The 21815-nt window shown below is 35.4% G+C and overlaps 3 protein-coding genes and 1 long non-coding RNA gene across 4 annotated transcripts; 1 reads left to right on the forward strand and 3 right to left on the reverse strand.

The window, feature by feature from the left end:
- Positions 1-689: 689 nt before the first annotated feature.
- LOC113286869 lies at positions 690-2185 on the forward strand. Its single transcript, XR_003329553.1, has 2 exons — positions 690-879; positions 1760-2185. It is a non-coding gene; the product is annotated as an uncharacterized LOC113286869 (long non-coding RNA).
- LOC113286868 (PLAT domain-containing protein 3-like) lies at positions 1074-1926 on the reverse strand. The gene is made up of 2 exons (XM_026535503.1): positions 1782-1926; positions 1074-1692 (listed from the first exon to the last, which is right to left on the reverse strand). The coding sequence occupies exons 1-2, from the start codon at positions 1866-1868 to the stop codon at positions 1246-1248; spliced, it is 534 nt and encodes a 177-aa protein (XP_026391288.1). The 5' UTR covers positions 1869-1926; the 3' UTR covers positions 1074-1245.
- Positions 2186-15839: 13654 nt separating the features above from the next.
- Positions 15840-16869, reverse strand: LOC113285406 (PLAT domain-containing protein 3-like). Its single transcript, XM_026534297.1, has 2 exons — positions 16668-16869; positions 15840-16496 (listed from the first exon to the last, which is right to left on the reverse strand). Exons 1-2 carry the CDS (start codon positions 16743-16745, stop codon positions 16047-16049), a joined length of 528 nt encoding a protein of 175 aa, XP_026390082.1. The 5' UTR covers positions 16746-16869; the 3' UTR covers positions 15840-16046.
- A 2936-nt stretch (positions 16870-19805) lies between these two features.
- On the reverse strand, positions 19806-20574 carry LOC113286870 (PLAT domain-containing protein 1-like). Its single transcript, XM_026535504.1, has 2 exons — positions 20473-20574; positions 19806-20384 (listed from the first exon to the last, which is right to left on the reverse strand). Exons 1-2 carry the CDS (start codon positions 20554-20556, stop codon positions 19932-19934), a joined length of 537 nt encoding a protein of 178 aa, XP_026391289.1. The 5' UTR covers positions 20557-20574; the 3' UTR covers positions 19806-19931.
- Between the last annotated feature and the right edge of the window lie 1241 nt (positions 20575-21815).

The following is a 21815-nucleotide window of genomic DNA, read 5'->3' on the forward strand; positions in this document are numbered from 1 at the left end:
TTCAGAGGTGGAGGTCAGGTCACTGGACTGGACACATTATGGAAGCTAGAATTGCAAAGATGATGTACGGAAGCTGGAACTACATGGTTTGACAGTGCCCGAAACCATGGCAACATTGAGAAATGCATTCTTGTTGGCATCATCCTATTGAAATCCTCAGCTCCTAGAAGCAAATCGCATTTTGTTTGATCTAGATTCGCGGCATATAGATTTTTCTATGACTTACAAAAACTTAAGAGCTTAAAAATCTAAACAATGTTTCATTGATTGCAACCAAGAAAAACCAAAAAATTGCATCAAATCAAACCCCAAAAGAGAGATAGTCATCAATCATGTCTAAGATGGCAAAAAAAAAACAACAGAAAATCACATTTTACTACTCCACTCAATAATCCGAGAACTTATAAAAATTCAGCTTCATCCGGCCCCAGATGCACATGAAAAAGTAATTAAGGAATGAGAATCCGACAGTGGGTTAGCTAGCTTCTACCGGATTTTGGTACATGCACACGCTTGATTTCTTAGCCGTTCAATGTTCATGTCTCTCTTCTTGATTAACTTTTTGAAAAGATGAAAATTAATGATGTGATTTAATGACTTGTCACTAACTCCCAGATTTACCTCTGATCCTTACAAAACCAAGAAACTTGAAGAAAAAACTCAACAGAGAAAAATGAAAGTCCTTTAAATTCAAGATTTCATTTCTTTAATATAAATATCAAACCCCCTAAAACCCAAAACAGTTTCCTACTATTGTCATATTTCCTCCGTCTTACTCATCCGGTGTCTAATTTGCAGTTAGTTCAGTTATACAGTTGTGAAAGTTAATTGTGAAACAGATACAGAGACACGAAGATGTCAAGCATTCCGGATGATTGTGTAAGTGTGTTTGTAAGACTTGGTTTTCATTAATTTCTGATCCGAGTTTTGCTAGGATGCATCTTGATTTTACTCCCAAGAGATATATTTTTAGTAATCTTATTTTTGAAGATCATAAAAGTAGGTAATCTACTCTATAAATCATGATTCATTAGAACACACTTTATATACGAGTCTACAAAGCCACACACAAAAAAAAAAATATCCACATTCACCAACCTTGAATTGATTGCAACCAAGAAAACCACAAAAAACACTAGTCACTCAATCATTTTATTCAAGACCAAATTTCAGCAATAACACACAGTGACAATCATCCGATCACTCACTACTAGACCACCACCCAATCAAGCAAAAGATTAAAGTTTACATAGACTGATCCGCAGAATGAGAATCATGATCAGATAATTTGTGATTACAATTATTCTTGATAGCAGTAAGACTATAAGGAGATCTATCAAGAGCAAGCCAATCTTCAACTTCAAAATTCTGTTGACCACAGTTAATATGTGCCCCGGTAGTTGTAACTTCAACATAATTCACATACCATCCGTGACCGGAACCAGTACCATCGGAGGTTAGATTCATCGCACAAACCGGTGAACCAAGACAATAACCTCTTCCACTGAAAATATCAAGATTACCTCTTTCGAAATAATCGTAACCAGGACCCATTAGTCCACCCCATGATTCAAGATTTGGGATCTCGATGTACTTACCGTATTTGCTGTATAGTCTTAGTGAGATTTTTGAATCTGTTCCTCCTTTGATGATTGATCCTGTTCTTGTGTACACTGTGTATACACAATCATCCTGCAATTATAAACAACAAACAAGTGAATTACAGATTGATCTGATAATGTACTTGATTGATCATCAGGAACTAGAAGAGATGGACTTACAGCAGATTGAGAGAGGATTGCAAAAGAGAGAAGAACAGAGACAAGGAGAAGAGAGAAGCTCTTGTTGTTGACTTTAGATGTAGCCATTTTTTGGATCTCAACCGGTGTGTGTTTCGGCTAGTGGGGTGTTTTATAGAGAAATGCGGTAGCTGGAGGGATCAGGAATTTGATTTATTCATTTCCATATTTATTACTTGGGGCCAGAAAAACGTGCACCCCTCTGATGAGTCCATGACTCACGAGCATCGGGGGCTTGTGATTTACCAAGTTTGGAAAATTGGACTTTTATGGTTCGAGTTCGAGAAAGCATGAGCTAAGCTAATACAAATTCAAATAGGACTTTTTATTTTTCTTCAAAGTAAACAAGGAACCTTTTCATTAATGGAAATTCAAGGTTACAATGAGTTTAAGATCGAAAATAAGAGAATATAAAACACAAAATTGTTTAAAAAGATCAAAATCAACAATTTCTGGGTGTAAAGGATACTTAGATTTTGATATTGTTTAAATGGACAAAAATGTAAAAATAGCCAGGATGTAAACAGGTTCTCATACCCATTTTCAAATACTTTTTCTTATTTTCAATTTACATGAGGATGTATCAAGTTTCATCCTGGCTATTTTTTAAGTTTAAGTCAGGATGAATCTAGTTTCATCCTTGCTATTTTTTTGGTGTCCATTTCACCCATACTAATTTTTATCACAAAATTGGTTAAAAAGACCAAAACCAATAATTCCTGGGTGAAAAGGACACTTAGATTTTGATACTGTTCAAATGGACAAAAATATAAAATAGTCAGGATGTAAATAGTTTCATCCTGCCAATTTTCAAATACTTTTTCTTGTTTTTTAATTTACACAGGATGCATCCAGTTTCATCCTCACTATTTTTTAAGTTTAAGCCAGGATGAATCCTGTTTCATCCTTGCTAAATTTTTTTTGTCCATTTCACTCATACTAATTTTTATTCGTCCATTTGAACCATGTTTTAAAAATATTTGGACAAATGACCCATTTTCCGAATTTTTATTTGTCCATTTGAACCATGTTTTAAAAATATTTGGACAAATGACCGATTTTCCGAATATAAAATAACAAGATTAAACCGTACAAGTACAATACCGAGAAATCCGACAAGAGAAAGAGAAGGATTACCGGAGTAAGACAAATACAAGTATGAATAAGATCCGATTAAATCGGAGGAAGAATGGTTTTTCGCGGAATTAGAATCCAACCATTTAGTTTGTTTTTCTTCTTTAGAAAGATGAGAAAATGGGCTTTTTAGCCAAAAAAGAATATTTTCTGGTTGATATGGACGAGTAAACTTTCCATCTAGTTGAAATGGACGGGAAAAAATTAAATAGTGTATTGGCTATTGTAACCTTGAAGCATCTTTTACTTTACAAATGGACGAAAAATCAGGTTCTGGTGGACAACTAAGATTCGATCTGGGTCAAATGGACGAGATCCAGCTCATTCTTATACTAACCATCATATCCCTGAAACAGTTTTAAAATTCTTTCTATAACATTGCTCATTCTTTTCCATGGCATCGAGAGACTCATTCACCACCACACTCAACACGACCATCATCAATTAACCGGTCACCACCACCAATACTACCACCTTTTAACTATTGCTCAGTCACCATCGCTACCACCTTTATTAACTCTTTTCTCAGATCACACCACCTTCACCAACTCTCCACCCGATTACAACCACCACCGTCTTCACCATCTTCTGTCATGGTTACTACCACCGTGACTAACGATGAAGTTTATAACATCACCACCAGTGACATTAATTTTATCAGCCAACACCACCAATATTTAGACTTAATATTATTTTAAGATCCAAAAATATTTTCCCTAATTGGTATGATTACAGATTTATCAAAGTCTAAACTGGATGCACTTGCACACTTGCAGAATTCACTACATCCTTGAACATTAATACCACCAGCACTAGTCACATCATCTCTTCTAAATAACTGCAACAAAACAATTCAATTAGGAACATTTAACCCAATCCAAAACAGGATGAAATCAATATCACCCCAATCTAAAACAAGATGAAATCAATTTCATCTTATTTTAAACATAGGTGAAACAAATTTCATCATATTTTAAACATAGATGAAACCAATATCAACCCAATACAAGATGAAAATAATTTCATTCTGGCTTAAATATGGATGAATCCAACATCATCCCAATATAAACAGGATGAAACCAATTTTATCCCAATCTAAAATAAGATGAAATCAATTTCATCCTATATTAAACATAGATAACACCAATATTAACCCAATCTAAAACAAGATGAAATCACTTTCATCCTGGCTTAAATATGGATGAATTCAACACCATCCCAATCTAAATAGGATGAAACCAATTTCATCCTAGCTTAAACATGATGAAACTGATTTCATCACGGCTTAAACGTGATGAATCATCTGAATTTATCTTGTTTTATCACCTACAACCCTTCACCACCACCACCACCATCATTAATTAAGTAATCTCCTTTAATAAACCAACTCATCATCACATATCGATCAAGCTGAAAATAAAAAAAAGAAAAACAGATCGACCAAGTACAAAAATGAAGAACTATCAAAACAATTAAAAAAATCGATATAGGTTAAGAATGAGAAGCTCCAATTACGAAAAATAAAAACAGATTAATCAAATTTGAATATTAATTGATTGAGATGATTGTGTGAATGGTGCCCTAAATTGAAAATTTTCCAAACTCTTCCGAGAAAGAAATACGGAACGGGATGATGGATAAGTAATGAAGATAAGTAATGAAAAGAAAATCTATCTAAGGGGAGCTAGGAAGTCTTATTTTAGTCAACCAATCAATTTTTAATTGAACTCGAGTGTCGACATACATTCACTATATAAACCGTCCACGTATCTATACTTCACGTACACTCAATCTATAAACAGTCCACGTATCTATTGAAAGGGTAACTCTGTCAGTGTGCATTAATGAATCAGATTTAAAAGATAAAACCTTGGATGATATATCTGATCCAGGATATTAGAAAAATATATTTTCATTCTCTGAATATTAGAACAATATCATCTATTAGTTCCACTGATTGATTCGCTTCGATGAATTCTCATAAGCATCATGCGATTCAATCTGGTATTAAGGCATCCGCAACTATTTAAAGAAGATAGCAGCATATTGGTCTGTTCCAGTTAATTAATAAAAAGAATTATGGGTGAAATATCCAAAATGGATATTTGAACAATATCTTTTTGATTCATGTCCATATAAACAGTATCAAAATGTACAAGTCTGTTTCACCCAGGAATTGTTGATTTTGGTCTTTTTAACCAATTTTGTGGAGAAAGATATGCTCCTAAAATAGGAGTGATTTGCTCAAATCTCTTGAAACTAGTGATGAAGCTTCTATCATCAAAGAAATCACCGATGAAGATGAAGATTTCGTCGTTGGAGAGCATCACTATCGATCTTGAAACCCAACCCAATAACCATAAACCGCCATTAAAGCGAAGATAAACCTCAAAGGAGTACATAAAACCACCATAATGGTGTAGATAAGAAGAAAACATAATAAAAATTAAGCTACAACTACTAACTAATCTAGAAAACAAGAAATAGTGAAGAAATCTACTCAGATCTAGTCCAAAATGGACTAGATCTGAGCAGAAAAGGGCTGTTCTTGATGGTTTTGTTGTTGAAGAAAAAGAAGGAATAAAAGAGGAGAGAGAGGATAAGGTTCAAAACTTCAAGTTAATCCTCGTATGTTCACCGAGACAAATAATACTTGTGTTTTGGGGAGGTTTTTACTAAAATGTAAATTAGAATTGGTTGCCAAAAGTGATGCGCCAACGAACCTGAGCCATACCTAAGGAGAAATTTTGGAGTTCCTGTTGCTGGTATATAAATGAAAAAAAAATAGTAAATGTTGAAAATTCCTAACTCCGTCATACTTGATCAATTCCATCAAGTAAATTTTGTACACCCAGATGAAGCCTTCTGTGCTCACCGGGACAGTTGAATTTTTCCGGTGGGATTATTTTTTCCGAAACTCTGTTTAACAAAAGCAAGATAATTTACCTGGTTAAATTGGGGCCTATGGATTTTTCCATGCACCTCATAAAGAATGATAAGGGATGTCTAAGTTTGATGAAACTACCATTTTACCCTCTATCAAATATTAATACTATTAATTTGTCCCCATCAAATCCTAATCATAAAATTAAAAACTAAAATCAAAATCATAAAATTAAAGTCATAAAATTTAAAAAATAAAATCAAAATCAAAATCATAAAACTAAAATCATAAAATTAAAAACTAAAATCAAAATCAAATTCATTTCCATCTCCACTTCAACTGATTCTTCTTCTTTTCTTCTCAACCCAATCCTATAAACTAGGTTTTAGTAACATAAAATTGCTCAAAAACTGAAAATTTTGAAATCAAATTTTTTCTGGTTTATCAGAATCGATTAACGTTAATGTATATGTGATCTGATTGCAAATAAAAACGGTTTATGTTCATTCCCACAAAGACAGATTGTCCTTGATATGTTTTCTGGTTCGAGAAATTTGAACCAGAATCGGATTACATTAGCACTTATAAAAACCGATTGTTGATGTATAATGTTAGAATCAGATTTTATATGTGTGTTGAGTAAACCGATTGTTGTTCTTAATTTTTCTGTATCTTTTTTTGTTAGAATAGGATTACATGAGCATTCCTGTTGTGCAATGTCAGGAATCGGTTTTTACGTATGTATCGTGTAAACCGATTCTGGTTAACCCATTTTTTTTCCAGTTAATACTCGATCATAAAATGAGTATGAAATTATACTCGATTTCATTTCATTAACTCGGGTATGGAAAGAATTTTAATTTTATTTGATGTTTAACAACACGTAATTTACAGATAAAAAAGAAAAAATTTACCCACGATCGGTTTACGTTCATGCCAATATAAACCGATTATGGATAATCTGTTTATTTTCATGTCCATATAAACCGATTTTGGGTAGAAGCTAGTTTAAAAAAATCTCTGTATGTTTTTGAGGTTACAATCGGTATATGTTTTTGACAACATATACCGATTCTGAGTTGGTGTTCTTCAAAAAATTTCAAATTTTCAAATTTTTTCATGTTCAGATGATTAATTAATACAAGTTAATTTCACATCTAACACTATACTTTACCACTAATCACCCGAAGTAACACTAATTAATCAGGGGTAAATTAGACATTAAGAAAATAGTTGGTTAAGGGATTTCTATGAATTACTTCTTAATGACCCTATTTTGTCATGTAGCTAAGTGGCATAGGCCCCAATTTAGCCAGGATAATTTATATTTGAAAAATAGAATCCCGGAAAAAGAACTCATGCCAACAAAAATAGAAAGAAAATGTCTTTGGAATTTCGAACGCTTGAATAGGCAGGCAATACAGTTAACAAATTTATGATCGACGAGCATCAGTTTATGGGAGAAATTTTTTGATTGGGGCGTTTTTCGAAGGGGGTATGGAGGACAAGTGATATGTTGACACGTGTCTTTAATATTAATTGATTCTCATGAATTTTGTTTCCAAAAATATAAAAGAAATGTATTTTTGGAGAAAAAGTAGATATCTTAATTGGTGTTTGCATTTTTGGAAACAAAATTCATGGGAATCAATTAATATCAAAGACACGTGTCAACATATCATTTGTTCCCCATGTCCCATTCAAAAACCGATCCATCAAAAATTTACTCAGTTTATTGAAGATGCAAATCAGTTTATCGAACATACAAGTAAGTACTAGCAAATCAATCCACTCCACAACGCACACCCACATAAAGATATGCCAGGACAAATTTGGCTTCGCCGTAAACAGAAAAAGAATCTCAATATGAATCCCGCTGGTTTGGAGACTGACCGTTGAAGCTCAACAACAACAGCTCACGCTTAAAATCACAAAATGTTCAATATCTTCATCTCATACTTTAACAGCAGCTTAAGCTTTCTCCATGGTACTTTTTCGAACCCGTTCATACCAAATATTAACCATTTGTTTATTCTTTTTTTTTTTTTTTTTTTCATTTTTGTCGTCTTGGATTAGTATAAAGAAAATATGATCGGACACAATTGCGGCTATTTTTGATCTTAGCTATGAAATTTATGAAAATTGAGATATGGGTCTTAGGCCTATCCCTATGCACATGCCAAAAAAAAGCTATTTGGCATACCAAGTGGCATGACAAACCAATTGCACCACTATGGGAAAACCAATAAGCGATAGACTTTCTAGCGAACGATATTATGAATAACGCTAGCGATATTGTGATTATCGCTGGCGTTATACATTAGACCGAGTGATATAAACAGTATCGCTGGCGATATTAATTATATGGACCACTGGATATTTTGCAACGGCTATTCCCCCTACTGGTTCCTATATATACGCCCTCGTATTTCTCCGAGGTACTCACACCTACTTCAACCTATATTTTACCAATTTCTATATCTCTATTCTCATTTTAAATTTCATAATCATCAATGGAGAGATCCAATGAAGAGAGGAATGTTATTATGAATCGGTTTAGGTTACAACAAGAAATGCATCGAAGGAGGTTGCAAGAACTTGACGATGAGGAAGCTGAAGATAATAAACTCACCGACATTTTGATGCTAGTACATACAGGCCAAATACCTAGAGTTCCAGAGACACAAGAAGTATTCTCAAGAAGGTGTACATATCGAGGAAGGGAATTTTACCATCAGAAGCTGATGCACGATTATTTTCTTCACAATTGTGTGTACTCTGATCAAAAATTTCAAGGTCGATTCTGTATGCCTTGTCATCTAGTGATAAATATTGTTGAAGAGCTTTGTCGAGTAGAACCTCAATTTAATTATCAGTTTGATGCATTCAATATTAGAGGTCATAGTCCTGAACAAAAAGTTAATTCGGCTTTAAGGATTCTAGGTTATGGCACTCCAGCGGATGCGAACGATGAGTACCTTTTTATGGGTAAAACAACTTTATTCACTTACCTTTCATTGTTTTGTGAAGTAATGATTAATCATTTTAGTCCATTTTAAGAAAACCAACCGAGGAAGATGTTAGAGAAATATTGAGGGAGAATGAGGAAAGGGGATTCCCGGGAATGCTAGGTAGTCACGATTGTATGCATTGGGTATGGAAAGGATTCCATGTTTATTGGGCCGGTCAATATAAGGGTCATTATCCAAAACCAACAGTTATCCTTGAAGCTGCTGTTTCTAATCATTGTTGGATATGACACGCTTTTTTTGGTCTTCCGGGTTCACAAAATGATATCAATGTTTTGTACAAGTCGCCTCTGTTTGAAGATTTGAAGCATGGAATTTTCCCCCAAGTTCGTTTCATGATCAACGACCACCAGTAATGACTATTATCTTGCGGATGGTATCTACCCAAAATGGTCCACTTGGTTCAATGCTACTGTCAGCCTCCTGCCGGTGCATTGGGCCGTTCATACCGACATTTTAAGGATGCCCAAATGGCAGCAAGGAAGGATGTGGAACGCGCTTTTGGAATTTTAAAGAGGAAGTTCATTATCATTTGTGGCCCATATCGTGGGTTGAGTCCTCGTGAAATACACAAAACTATGCTCACTTGCATAATTCTTCATAACATGGTAATTCAGGGAACCCGTCGTGATCCAGAGTGGACTAACTATGAAGATGAAGATTTGTGGACGGAGTTTCGACCACAAAGAGGCGTCCCTGCAAGGAATTATTCTCAAATGACTAATTACATTCATAACCGAAATTTGTATGACAGTTTAACAGAACATCTGAGATTGAATCTTTGGGCAGAGCATGGAAGACAATGAGTTATGTATTTTAATTTAAGTTATGTATTTTTATTTAAGTAATTTATTTTAATTTAAGTTACGTATTTTTATTTAATGATCAATAGACTTATTTAAGTTATTGAGCAACAACATTTCAAATTAATCAACTTTTCATTTCAAACTAATATTAAGTAGAATACAACAACAACATATCAAATTAAAATGCAGTACTTTAAATTAAAACTTAATTAAATACATCAATTATATAGAGGAACTACTATATCAAACTCATCATCAGTTTCATCATCATCATCATCACCATTGTTGTAAGTAAATCCAGCTTTTTGTTCAATCTGTGCTTGTATTATGTCAAATTCAATTTGCCACACATGTTTTTGTTGGGCGTTCATAATTGAAGTGTTGGCTTGAAGAATGTTATGCTTATCATAGTCAAACCCGAATCTTTCTTGAGAAAGATGACTTTTTTTACTCTCCCTGTTTTGAAATTTCCTATCAACTGCTCTTTGCTTCTCGATGGTCTTTTGATGTTCCATAAACTTCTTCATGTTAAATCCACCGGAACTCCCTCTTTCTTGAGCTAATTTTCTAGCTAGTCTTGCATTTTTCCTCCCTGGCAGTTTTCTCTTACCATCATCAAAATTATTAAAAACTAAGTTACCTTTTGGGTTTCTTGCAGTATCTGGTGAAGAATTTGATGGACCTGGTGAAAATGGTGAAGAATTTGGTGTTGAGGGAGAAGAATTATATGGTGACCTTTCAGGTACTTGTTGATTAGTTAATAAGAAATATGGATTATATTTGTGCAACACCTTCAAAATATGATAACAACTTCCGAAAGCGAACTATTTACCATGTTTTCACTGCCAATCTGTACGAACCTGTCTTTCAAAATCAACATCCACCTGACCAATCTCCTTACCTGTTCTCTTGGCTTGCATTATCAACGCAACATAAGCGGCTACTTCCCTGTTGATTACAATGAAGTGTTCTGCCAATCCTTTTGCATCACGAGAATTGATGTTCATAGTTTGTTCTTCATATTTATGAAATATATTTTTCCACATGGTGTTACCATGTTGTTGTGCACCATCGATACAATCTTTGGTAAAATAAACATAATTACGACAAAAGCATTCATCCTCTATCATGCTGTATTTTGCACCACAGACTTTGTTTTTTCTAGCTTTGCCTTTGTCTTGAATTTGAGATTGTGAATCCATATTACAAGAAATAAATAATTGTAGAGAATGATTGATTGTTTTAGATTTGAATAAGAAGATTGAGAAATGAAAAAGCGGGGATACAACAATCACACCCAATATGTCGCTTTGCAATCTGTATGGACTAACTCCAATATACTTTCTAGAGAATCAACTAGACAGTCAGACTCAATCTAGATAACAGTATATCAAAGAGTTATAATATCTCTCTTTCTCGATTCAATTCTTACTCAAGCAAATAGAAATCTGCGAGTCTAATCGAATACAAAAGAAAATACTTGAACGGTACCAAAGACCAATGTTCAAGTATCAATGAATCTCAATCAACAATCAAAGATCGGATTTCCAATTGATTGATTCTAACACACAACCTGTGTTATTTCAATTATATAAAAAAATATAACGCGGAATAAAAATAACACAGACACCAGAATTTTGTTAACGAGGAAACCGCAAATGCAGAAAAACTCCGGGACCTAGTCCAGATTGAACACACACTATATTAAGACGCTACAAACACTAGCCTACTACAAACTAACTTCGGTATGGACTGTAGTTGAACCCAAATCAATCTCACACTGATCCAAGGTACAATTGCGTTCCTTACGTCTCTGATCCCAGCAGGATACTACGCACTTGATTCCCTTAGCTGATCTCACCCACAACTAAGAGTTGCTACGACCCAAAGTCGAAGACTTTAATAAACAAATCTGTATCACACAGAAAAGTTTACGGTAATAGATAAATCCGTCTCCCATAGAAATACCTACGAGTTTTGTTCCGTATTTTGATAAACCAAGGTGAACAGGAACCAATTGAGACTTAAATTCCCGAAGAACAATCTATTATTATCAATCACCTCACAATAATATTAATCGATGCGGGGAAAGAAGATATTGTGGAATCACAAACGATGAGACGAAGATGTTTGTGACTACTTTTATATCTTGCCTATTGGAGATATCAATCTCAAGCCAATCTGATTGTACTCGTGCGATAGAAACAGTAACATCAAATCACACAACTACAAGAGAGTAGTATGGGTCTGGATTCACAATCCCAATGAAGTCTTTAAGTCGTTAACCTGGTTTTAGAGAAGAAACCAAAGGTTAAAGGAGAATCGACTCTAGCTTACACAACTAGTATCACACTTAAGGTGTGGGGATTAGGTTTCCCATTTGCTAGAGTTCTCCCTTATAGTCTTTCAAATAAGGGTTTGCAATCAATGTTAGCTTGGTAACAAAGCATTCAATTCACCGTTAGATGAAAACCTGATTAGATTCAAGCTAATATCTTTCAATCGTTAGATCGAAAACCTAGCTTGTTACACACAAATGAAATGCACGTTTCTAGGTTTGTGTAACCATACCCAAACATGTACATTTGTTGGTTCAACAATAGTTAACCAAATGGTTAGCTATATGAGCACTTTCATATCAACCAGCTTCTTCTTCACCATAACTAGTCCAAATGACTCAAATGAATTAGTTAGAGAGTTGTTCAATTGCAAGGAAATCTTATGCAACTACACAAGACACCATTGAAGCAAAAACAATTTGATTCACTCGAATCGGTTCATGAACTTTATAGCCACGGTTTGCAATTAACATTCCTTAGTTTATATAAACATGAGTTCACAAACAATCGTCTTTAGATATAACCAACTCAAGTACGCGGACTGGGTTCGCGGACTTAAGTTCCCGGAAGGAGTTCTCAAACTCCAGCAGATTTTCTCGGATCGAGAACTTCCGCTAGTTCGCGAACTGAGTTCACGGCTCTTGTTCTGGTTCTCTTGATCAAAAAAGTTCGCAAACTTTGGTTCAAGGAATAAGGACTTATACATATATGTGTTTCCACAACAATGCTTATATCCAACAATGGTTATATAATCTAAATTCTCATTTCAATCATTAAAACATTCTTAGAGGACGTTATATAGTTGTTATTTACAAACCATTTTTCGTCAAAGCAATTTTCAAAGTGATTGAAACATAACATGACATAATTCACTAGGTAAAGATGAACTTGGCCAAAGCGAAAACTTACCAACACATATTTTGAGAAATAGATAGGCGAGATAAACTCGGCTCGAAATAGCAAATATGTATAATCAAAGTCTATATAGCAAAACGACTTTTATACCAAGATAGGAGATATAGTAGATAGACTTTTGAGTGATAGATAAGTTCAGGTATCCACATACCTTTTTGTCGATGAAGTTCCACCAGTTCCGTGAGTAGTTCTTCGTCTTGTATGATGATCCGCCATGGAGCTCTTGAGCTCAACTACACTTTTTATCCTAGTATGAGACTTAGATATAGTAGACTAGAAATCAAGACTTATAGTTTTGATCACTAACATTGACAAACATGCTTGAGATAGCAACGCATGCGACTTCGACCGAGAAATGCTCTAACAAGAAATTATATAGAGATTTAGAAATTCTGGTGTGAGTTGAAATGAGATTGAAATTAGGTATTTATAGGAGGGGTGGGGGGTGGGCGGGGTGGTGGGAATAATAGTCGTTGAATGAATATCTGATAAGCGGTGATCAGAGAGACGAGCGATAACTTGACTTTCTATCGGTCGCTGGAAACTCTGTCGTGTATGCCTATATGTTATTCCTGGTATATAAGCATATGAGTTTGGCAGTTTGGCATATCCATAGTGGGTGAATATATGCCAAAAATCAGTGTTTGCCATATGCATAGGAATAGACCTTAGGAAGTTGGAGAAAATTAAATCGTGGATCAATAGCTGAAATCTCTATGTTTTTGGTTTCTTATGAACTTCTTCTTCTTCTATGGAGAACATAAAGGCGGAGAGAAGTAGCAGCAGTAATGACCACTGATAGAAAAAATGTTTGGATGAGAAGATTTCGATTCTTCTAAGTTCCATCGGTTGAGATTGAGTTTGGACCACATTTCACTAAAGAGTGAATTGTTGAAAATTTCACTTTTTCTCGGGTGGGCGTTGATAGAACGCGCCTACTCCACTTTTCATTTAATCAAAAGGATGCGGTGGGATAGGTGGACATTGATGGAACGCGCCTACTCCCCCTTTCTTTTTTATTAGAAGGATGCAGTGGTATGGGTGGGCGTTGGTGAAATGCGCCTACTCCCCCTTTCTTTTTTTAATTAGAAGGATGCGGTGGGATGGGTGGGTGTTAATGGAACGCGCCTACTCCCCTTTTCTTTTTATCAGAAGGATGCGGTGGGATGGGTGGGCGTTGATGGAACGCGCCTACTCCCCCTTTGGCATTCCCATGGCTTTTTGTAAATTTGTCAGCCAGTTGGGCGCCTTTGGCATTCCCATGGCCTTTTGTAGATTTTTCAGCCAATTGGGAGCCTTTGACATTCCCATGGCCTTTGGAAGTTTCCTCAGCTCTTGCTCTCTCCGGACGTGGTTCTCTAGCTCTTTTTTCATCTCCTTCAGAGAAGGATGTATGGGTGGCGTGTTCTCGACTCCCTACTGTTTGTTTTTCTCATGTGGAGAGTCCGGTCTTCTCACCTGTGTGATTGGGTCCTACACTGTCCCTACTATCTGACTTTCTGGGTTAAGTGGCGGGTCGTTTGGTTGGTTCTCTACCGCACCTGAGCTAGCGCCTCTTAGGTGTGTCATGGTGATCTAGGCACAAGCTTCCTGGTGTGGGCGCCATATTGTGAAGGGTGATTTCAGTTTTTGGTTCTACCCGTCCTAGTCCCACCAAATGACCTCACTTTGCTAGGAATGGTAAGAGAGAGAGTTGCCTTTCCTTTGTACCTTGTCCTTCTTTATATAGACTTTCCTCAAAGTCCCTCCTTTTATTACATCATGACACATGTCCTAAACCTCCACCTCTGACGCCATTCCTTAATATAATCCCTTTCTTATCCCTTGATTCCTCCTTTGTCCCTCCTATCTCATGGGAATTTTCTCATTGGACCTGGGCCTAGTCCCCAAGTCTCCACACCTCATATTAGGCTTGCCTCCTATTCTCAAAGGCACCCCGAACCCGTTAAGGATATCATTTTTCATGTATCAACAGAAAGCAATGATGCTTACCATCATCATTGAAATTGCAATGTCTATAGTCACTGACATGAATTTTTTATCGTCATCAGGATCATCTATAGTTATTATTAAGTGTCGTCATTCATAGGGTTATATAATACAGGGATAACATTATATTATAATTCGTACTCCTAATATTCGTGAGACTATTAATAAACTTGACAACCAATTTTGCAGTTTCAACACTATTCTGTTTGTTTTTCTGAAATATAAGGTTGCGTCTTGCTTTCCACACATGCCAAATGACAATGCTACAGAAGGCAGACCATTCCATAACCTTCCTGCATTCAACAAACATCCATTAATGACATCTCTTCAGAGAAACCCTGTGAGAAAAAACGCGATTATAAAAATTTCTGGAAACCCGAGATAGATTATCAAATTCAAAAACCAAAAGAAATTCTACAAGACACTGTCTCGCACTCTGCTGAAGCGGCATACATTTATGAAAATTTCAAACATTTTCCTTTTCTTTCTTTCTCGTCTAAATTGAAGCTTCCCGGAGTGTAGGGTTACATTTCTAGCTGGCCCACAAATAATCTTGCATCCAAAAGATTATTCATGGACACAGAAAATGGCTAATTGATACTCATAGGAGATGCATCCGTTAAGTGGACCAACGTAGAAAAATATTTTACTATAATTATTAACCATCAACAATCTAAACTAGCATATGAAATGGTGATGTATAGTGCTACATTATTATGCATCTATTAGTAGAGGGAACAGAAAATTATTACAGGGGATACCTCTCTCTTGGGTAAAGATCATACCAAATTCCAAAGTATGACTCCCCTAGTCCATAACTTCTATATATCTCTTTAACAATAACATTTTGGTGCCAATTTGCGAGGCAATTCTAATACGTTGTTTAAGTTTTTATACTTGTTGGCATCACGATGATTTCTAACTTACTCGAGCATTTTTCAACATAAAAAAAGCAAAACCCATCTTTCTGCGTTCTGCCTGAAAGAAAATGTCTTCGAATTTCGCATATGCACGCAATACATTTTACTGAGGATACAAGTAAATATAAGTAAATCCACTCTACAAAGCACACACAAATAACTTAGCACAAACGTTCCATCATTCTTTGCAAGAACAAAAAAACTTACACATACAAAACAGACTTATACGCTTCATTCTGGCTTCAATTCTGCTTTCGTGTACGACAATCTGGTAGTAATACTATCGCAATTATCCCGAACAGCCGTGAGATTCCAAGGCCAAGTATCAGTAGCTAGCCACTGCTCAACAGTGAATAGTTGCTTACGACAATTCTTATGTTTACCGGTACTTGTAAGCTCAACATAGTTGACATACCAACCATGACCCCAACCTGTTCCATCTGAAGTAAGAATCATTCCGCATATATGATGTTCGAAACAGTCTCCTCTCCCACTAAAGATATCGAGGTTACCCCTCTCGAAGTAGTCGTGACCTGGTTCCATTAAACCACCCCATGTTTCAATATTTGGGATCTCAAAAGTTTTGCCATGTTTGTTGTAAAGTGTTAGAGATATTTTTGAATCGGTTCCTCCTTTGATGATGTTGCTTGTTCTGATATAAAGTGTGTGTACACACTCATCCTGCAATAACAACAACAAGAAAAAATTAGAAGTGGAAATTAAGTAGTTTAATTTAAGATTAAGTAAATTAATTAAGCGATGATTAACTGATCATGATTCGAAGGAATTAAGTAAATTAAGAGATGATTAAATGATCATTCAAAGGAATTGATGAATTTTTATTGGACTTACATCGTCAGATTGGCAGATGATTGCTAAGGAGAGAAGAAGAGAAATAAGGAGAAGATGGTTGACTTTAGATGGAGCCATGTTTTTGGAGATGGTGTTGTGTGAATGATTTGTAAATTGTGTGGCAGGTGATTTTGGATATGTTCTATGGAAGGCATAGACTTAGAAAGACAAAGAATATTCGAGACACGTGGTGACATGTAAGTTGAGAAATTAAATTCTTCATTTCATGCCGACGCATTAGATTGAATTCAAATGATTTGTATTCCGAGGATAATCCGAGTGAGGGCTTCCCAAGCCGGTAAGTCTATCAGTGCTCAAGATTTGGAAGTCTTGTATGATGTCATACAAAATTGAAGCCGTATTTGCCAGAATCATTTTTTCACATCAAAAATGCTATTCGAACCGTGATTTCAAACTAATAGAAAACCGCGGACTCACACCAACTGATAATGGACCCCCTGTTTGCTTTGGCAGGGACGGGACCCACAATTTTATGTGACTGGCGGTTTTCGCCTAGTATGAAATCTCGGTCTTATAGAATCATCCTTTTCACATTTACATATGCTGTCAGCTGATTTAATTCATGAGTTCTTTTTTTAGAATAGAAATTAGAAAAAGAGGTAACCTCGTAACACATATGGAAATGAACCACATATCGTTCATAGTTTGAGCTCTGATAAACCATTACATCTTGATTTCAGTTATGTATATTTAGATAAGTTAGAATCGTCCACAAAGCATTTCCTGAACAATTATGTTTAATAGCATATTTGTTGCAAAATACTGCTAATTTAGCTGTCCAAATCATGTTTGATCTCACAACTAAGGTAAATGATTGAACTAGAAAATTGATATCAAATTTTGTGTTGTCGAGGAAATTTGCACTAACTTTTTGTCTTTGTTCTCTTGTCTTTGTATACTTTTCTATAAACAAAAATAAAATAGGTTTTGAATCGCTTCTGAAACTAATGGTGTGTCCGCTCCATTTCGTGGCTCATTTGAAAACTGCCTCAGCTCCTTCCTTTTCTAGTTGATTTCTGATTGTTGCTGTAGAGTGTATCCCTCTTGCTTATATGATAAACAATGTATAATCACATAAAGTAAGCCCAATTCTAGAATTTGGGCTGGACACCTAAAAATTAACTGAATGTCATGGGCTACAATTTATGAGACCTACCAAAAATGCTTAATTACGTTAAAAAAAAAGAATCCTGATTTTGGGCATACTGAAATCTTACTAGGCATACTGCATAAAGACAAAAAAGATTGTGAAATAGCAAAATCAGATTACCCCTTAACCCAATTTTTTTTAATGGCAAATCTGCCCTTTACGTATTAGTGTTAGTAATATTGATTAGTGACTAAATATTTTGTTTAGTGATTAAGATAATTTTCAGAATTATAAAGGTTGTTTAGATGATTTTTTGGATCATGGTTCGGCGAAACAAGTTGAGATTCGGCTCACATGTGTGAGCCGAATCTACCAATTGATGAACGGTTCGGCTCACTGAATCTGTTTACTGCACGCGCCGAACCTATAATTTTCAATTCCAACCCTTTTGCTAGACACTAGTTCGGCTTATATGAAAGTTTCATAGTAAGCCGAACAACATCCTGAATAGCCCGGAAAAAAAAATAATTACTGGTTCGACTTATATTTCGAAAATCATATGAGCCGAACATCAATTTGTTATTTTTTGGGTTAAAATACTGTTATTGGTTCGGCACATATTGGTAATATCGTAATAGACGAACCTCGTAAATGTGCTAGGTTCGACACATATTATGATTATCGAATACGCCGAACCCATATGCATCTCTATCCGTGACTAGGTTCGGCTTGAAATTTCATGAAATTTCATGCCGAACTGTTCATATACACTTACAGGAAGCTTTTGTGAAGAACAGTTCGGCTAAAAACGCAACTCAATTTTGATCCGAACCCAATACTATAACCGTCATTTAATCGATGAAAAACAGCAAATATGAGATTGGGTTTGTAAAACTTACTTTCTTATCCTCATTTCCGGCGTTGGAGATGCAGTTAGTTCAATTTCTGGTTCAATTGGTGGTTGATTTTCAGTTTCTACACCTTCATCTTCAATTGGTTCTTCTTCTTCAATTGATGGATTAGAAGACGATTTGGTTTGCCTAGTCCCTGCTTTTCTTTGTACGAGTCATTATGTGGTTGAGTTTAATCGACGATCAAATTTTTACGAATCGCAATTAATCACGATGATGAATTTTTTTTTCGCAGGAGGGGGAAGAGTTCGGCTAGAGGAGGAGGGAGAAGAAGAGATGTTAAGGGAAACTGATTTTGATTTTTTAGAAAACTGATTTTAGATTTTTGTATTAAGGGTATATAGGTAATTGAACTACCCATAAGATAACCCTTATAAGATCACCCAAGATGGGACTATTGTTTTGTATGCTTAGAAGGATTTAGGTATGTTCAAAAAAAATCCAGTTTTGCAATGTTTTAATAGTTAGTCAAAAAGTCGAGAATGATTTTTTATTTTGATCGGTAAAAAAAAGTCCCGAGTGATTTTTAACCTTACTGAATTGGAATTTGATAGCCAGACAAGTAGCACAAGTTTGACAATGAGTTTGATTTTCAAGCTAATAATACCTACTACATTTTGATTAACGTTGGGGTCAATTGATTTAATTAATAAACGTGATCACCATTTACATCACACCTGGACTAAAATATACTACCAGTAGAAGAAGTCATGAAACAAAATGGAGAGTCATGGACATGTAGTTTCCTGTTTCAAAAAAAAGACACCCGAAATTTCGCCATCATGGCCTGCTTTTGTGAAGAATTGATTATACAGGGAATCAGGGCAATCAACTGGAGCGAATATGCTACGAAATGTGCGTCATATGGATAGACTCAGTAACATATTGTCCAAAATGTACATCAGCTGAAGTTGAATATCTAGCTACCATAAAGTGGAGTTGGTGATATTTCTCTAGGCCACATGTTGCATGTTAACTAGACCACTAAGTTATGCCATTATTGCATGTACGATGCCAAAATGGTCTACATCATGGGGACTATTTCTGAGTCGAGTTTCCCCACACTGACCTTGTGTGGTTCATAGTTGATACACAAAACAGAACACGAACAAGCAATACAAGTTACAGATCCAAGATCTTAACTGTTTATTAGAGAAAACAATTCCATGCTACAACACACACAAATAAAAACTTCCCTATAACTCTTTCACTAAGGTTTACACAATTACATACATGTAAAACCTATGTGCTGGCTTCTGTCTTTGATTCCAGTTTGGTGTAGGAAAACTTGTTACCATGACAATTGTCTCTAATTGCTGTGAGATTGTAAGGAGAAGTATCAGTAGCAAGCCACTGCTCAACATCAAAATACTGATTCTCACACTTTTCATGTTTACCGGCAGTTGTGACTTCAACGTAGTGAACAAACCAACCGTGACCCCAACCTGTACCATCAGATGTAAGGTCCATCTTGCACACTGGATCTTTCAAACAGTAGCCTCTCCCACTGAAAATATCAGTGTTACCTCTTTCGAAATAATCATGTCCCGGTTCCATTAGTCCACCCCATAGTTCAATATTTGGAATGTTAATGTACTCGCCTTTTCTAGTGTAAAGTGTTAGAGATATCTTTGAATCGGTTCCTCCTTTGATGATTGATCCAGTTCTTACGTACAATGTGTACACACAATCTTCCTGCAATTATATACAAAAAGAAAAAAAGAGATTAGATCGGAAGATGTATGAAGTGAGTTGAAATGGTGAGTACCGAGTAGGAACTTACATCAGATTTGGAGATAGTAGCTAAAGAGAGAAGAAGAATAGAAAGAAGGAAAAGAGAGATGTGGTTGATTTTAGATGTGGCCATGGAGTTAGTTTTGTGAATGATTTGGTGATGTTTGTGAGGGTTTTTATAGTAAAACGAAAATCCAACATTGTGAGACACGTGGTGATATGTGCGTAGATATTTTAATTTGTGAATTATTATACCGACATACATGATGAGCTTCATACCACACATAAATGCCAAAAACAAATAAATTTTCTTTCTTAAAAACATGAACTCCTTAACAGAGTAGCATGTTCGACGTCGAGGAATGTTGCGACACACATTGAATCAGTGAAACAAATAACCAACTTTAGTGGTTTACCTGCTGCCAATTAAGAAAAAGAAAATTCACGTTTTGGTCGTAGAATTTGCAGTTTTGAAATTCTATACTAGCCTAATAAAGGTAGAGATGACAAAAGGCCAAAAGTCATCTAGGTCTTCGCTGGTAAATAGAAACTTCACCGGAAACACGTGGAAACTTGTCAACAGTCGAGAAAAAATCTTTATCGATTTTGCACATCTGCCGAGAAGATTTTCAACATACAACCAAACGGCCAAAACAATCGTAAAACCAAAGCACCTTAAAACAACCCATCATTATACAATAAAAGAAGATGTGCGTGAGTCACGTGGATGTTCTTTTGCTTGGTGATGGTAGTATGTATCATTCATTCAATTCAATTCGCCGTTGGGTCTTTTTGGTATACGAGCTGAGTAGTTGTATAATTCAATACATAAATATCCCAAGCCAAATAATATGTCGGTATGGGAAATCTTTTCTTTTTCTTTTTGGGGTCCTCTTATCTTGTTCAATTTGATTAAGAATTGGGATCTACTGCATTGATGAACTGGGTGTTCTTTGATTTATCATTTTTGTATATGTTGTCTTTGATTAAAGATTGTTTCGAAATAATATGTCAGTTATCTTATTAATCTTGGTAAATTAGATCACTCTTTCGAATCTTTTTCACGGTGAGTCTCTGCTTAAATAAAAAAACTAGTGATTTGGCAAATAAATGAGTGGAAATTTTAATCTCGTTTGTTGATGTTCTTTTTAATCTCGATTCTCATGAAAACATAAAAACAACTGAAAGTAAACTAGCCTAATTAAATTAGGGGTATTGGATGGAATTTTACCTGTTATCGATAAAGGAGACGTGCATTTCCAATATATTCAAAATTCCAACAAAAGTATCTACATTCTAGACAATAAACTAATTTTTTAATCATCCTTATCCTCTATACGGAGTTAACATTTGCCTTTTTTCTGAACAGTTCCCTTTTTTGAAGCAATCCGG

This window comes from Papaver somniferum, chromosome 6, assembly GCF_003573695.1.
Source record: "Papaver somniferum cultivar HN1 chromosome 6, ASM357369v1, whole genome shotgun sequence".
NCBI classification, from domain to species: Eukaryota; Viridiplantae; Streptophyta; class Magnoliopsida; order Ranunculales; family Papaveraceae; genus Papaver; species Papaver somniferum.

Excerpts from the sequence above, each read along its gene's own strand:
- LOC113286868 (XM_026535503.1), bottom strand. The coding sequence starts at position 1,868 with ATGGCTACATCTAAAGTCAACAACAAGAGCTTCTCTCTTCTCCTTGTC. Across the intron at positions 1,693-1,781 it reads CAATCCTCTCTCAATCTGCT|GATGATTGTGTATACACAGT; the intron begins GTAAGTCCATCT and ends TTATAATTGCAG.
- LOC113285406 (XM_026534297.1), bottom strand. The coding sequence starts at position 16,745 with ATGGCTCCATCTAAAGTCAACCATCTTCTCCTTATTTCTCTTCTTCTC. Across the intron at positions 16,497-16,667 it reads TCATCTGCCAATCTGACGAT|GATGAGTGTGTACACACACT; the intron begins GTAAGTCCAATA and ends TTGTTATTGCAG.
- LOC113286870 (XM_026535504.1), bottom strand. The coding sequence starts at position 20,556 with ATGGCCACATCTAAAATCAACCACATCTCTCTTTTCCTTCTTTCTATT. Across the intron at positions 20,385-20,472 it reads CTACTATCTCCAAATCTGAT|GAAGATTGTGTGTACACATT; the intron begins GTAAGTTCCTAC and ends ATATAATTGCAG.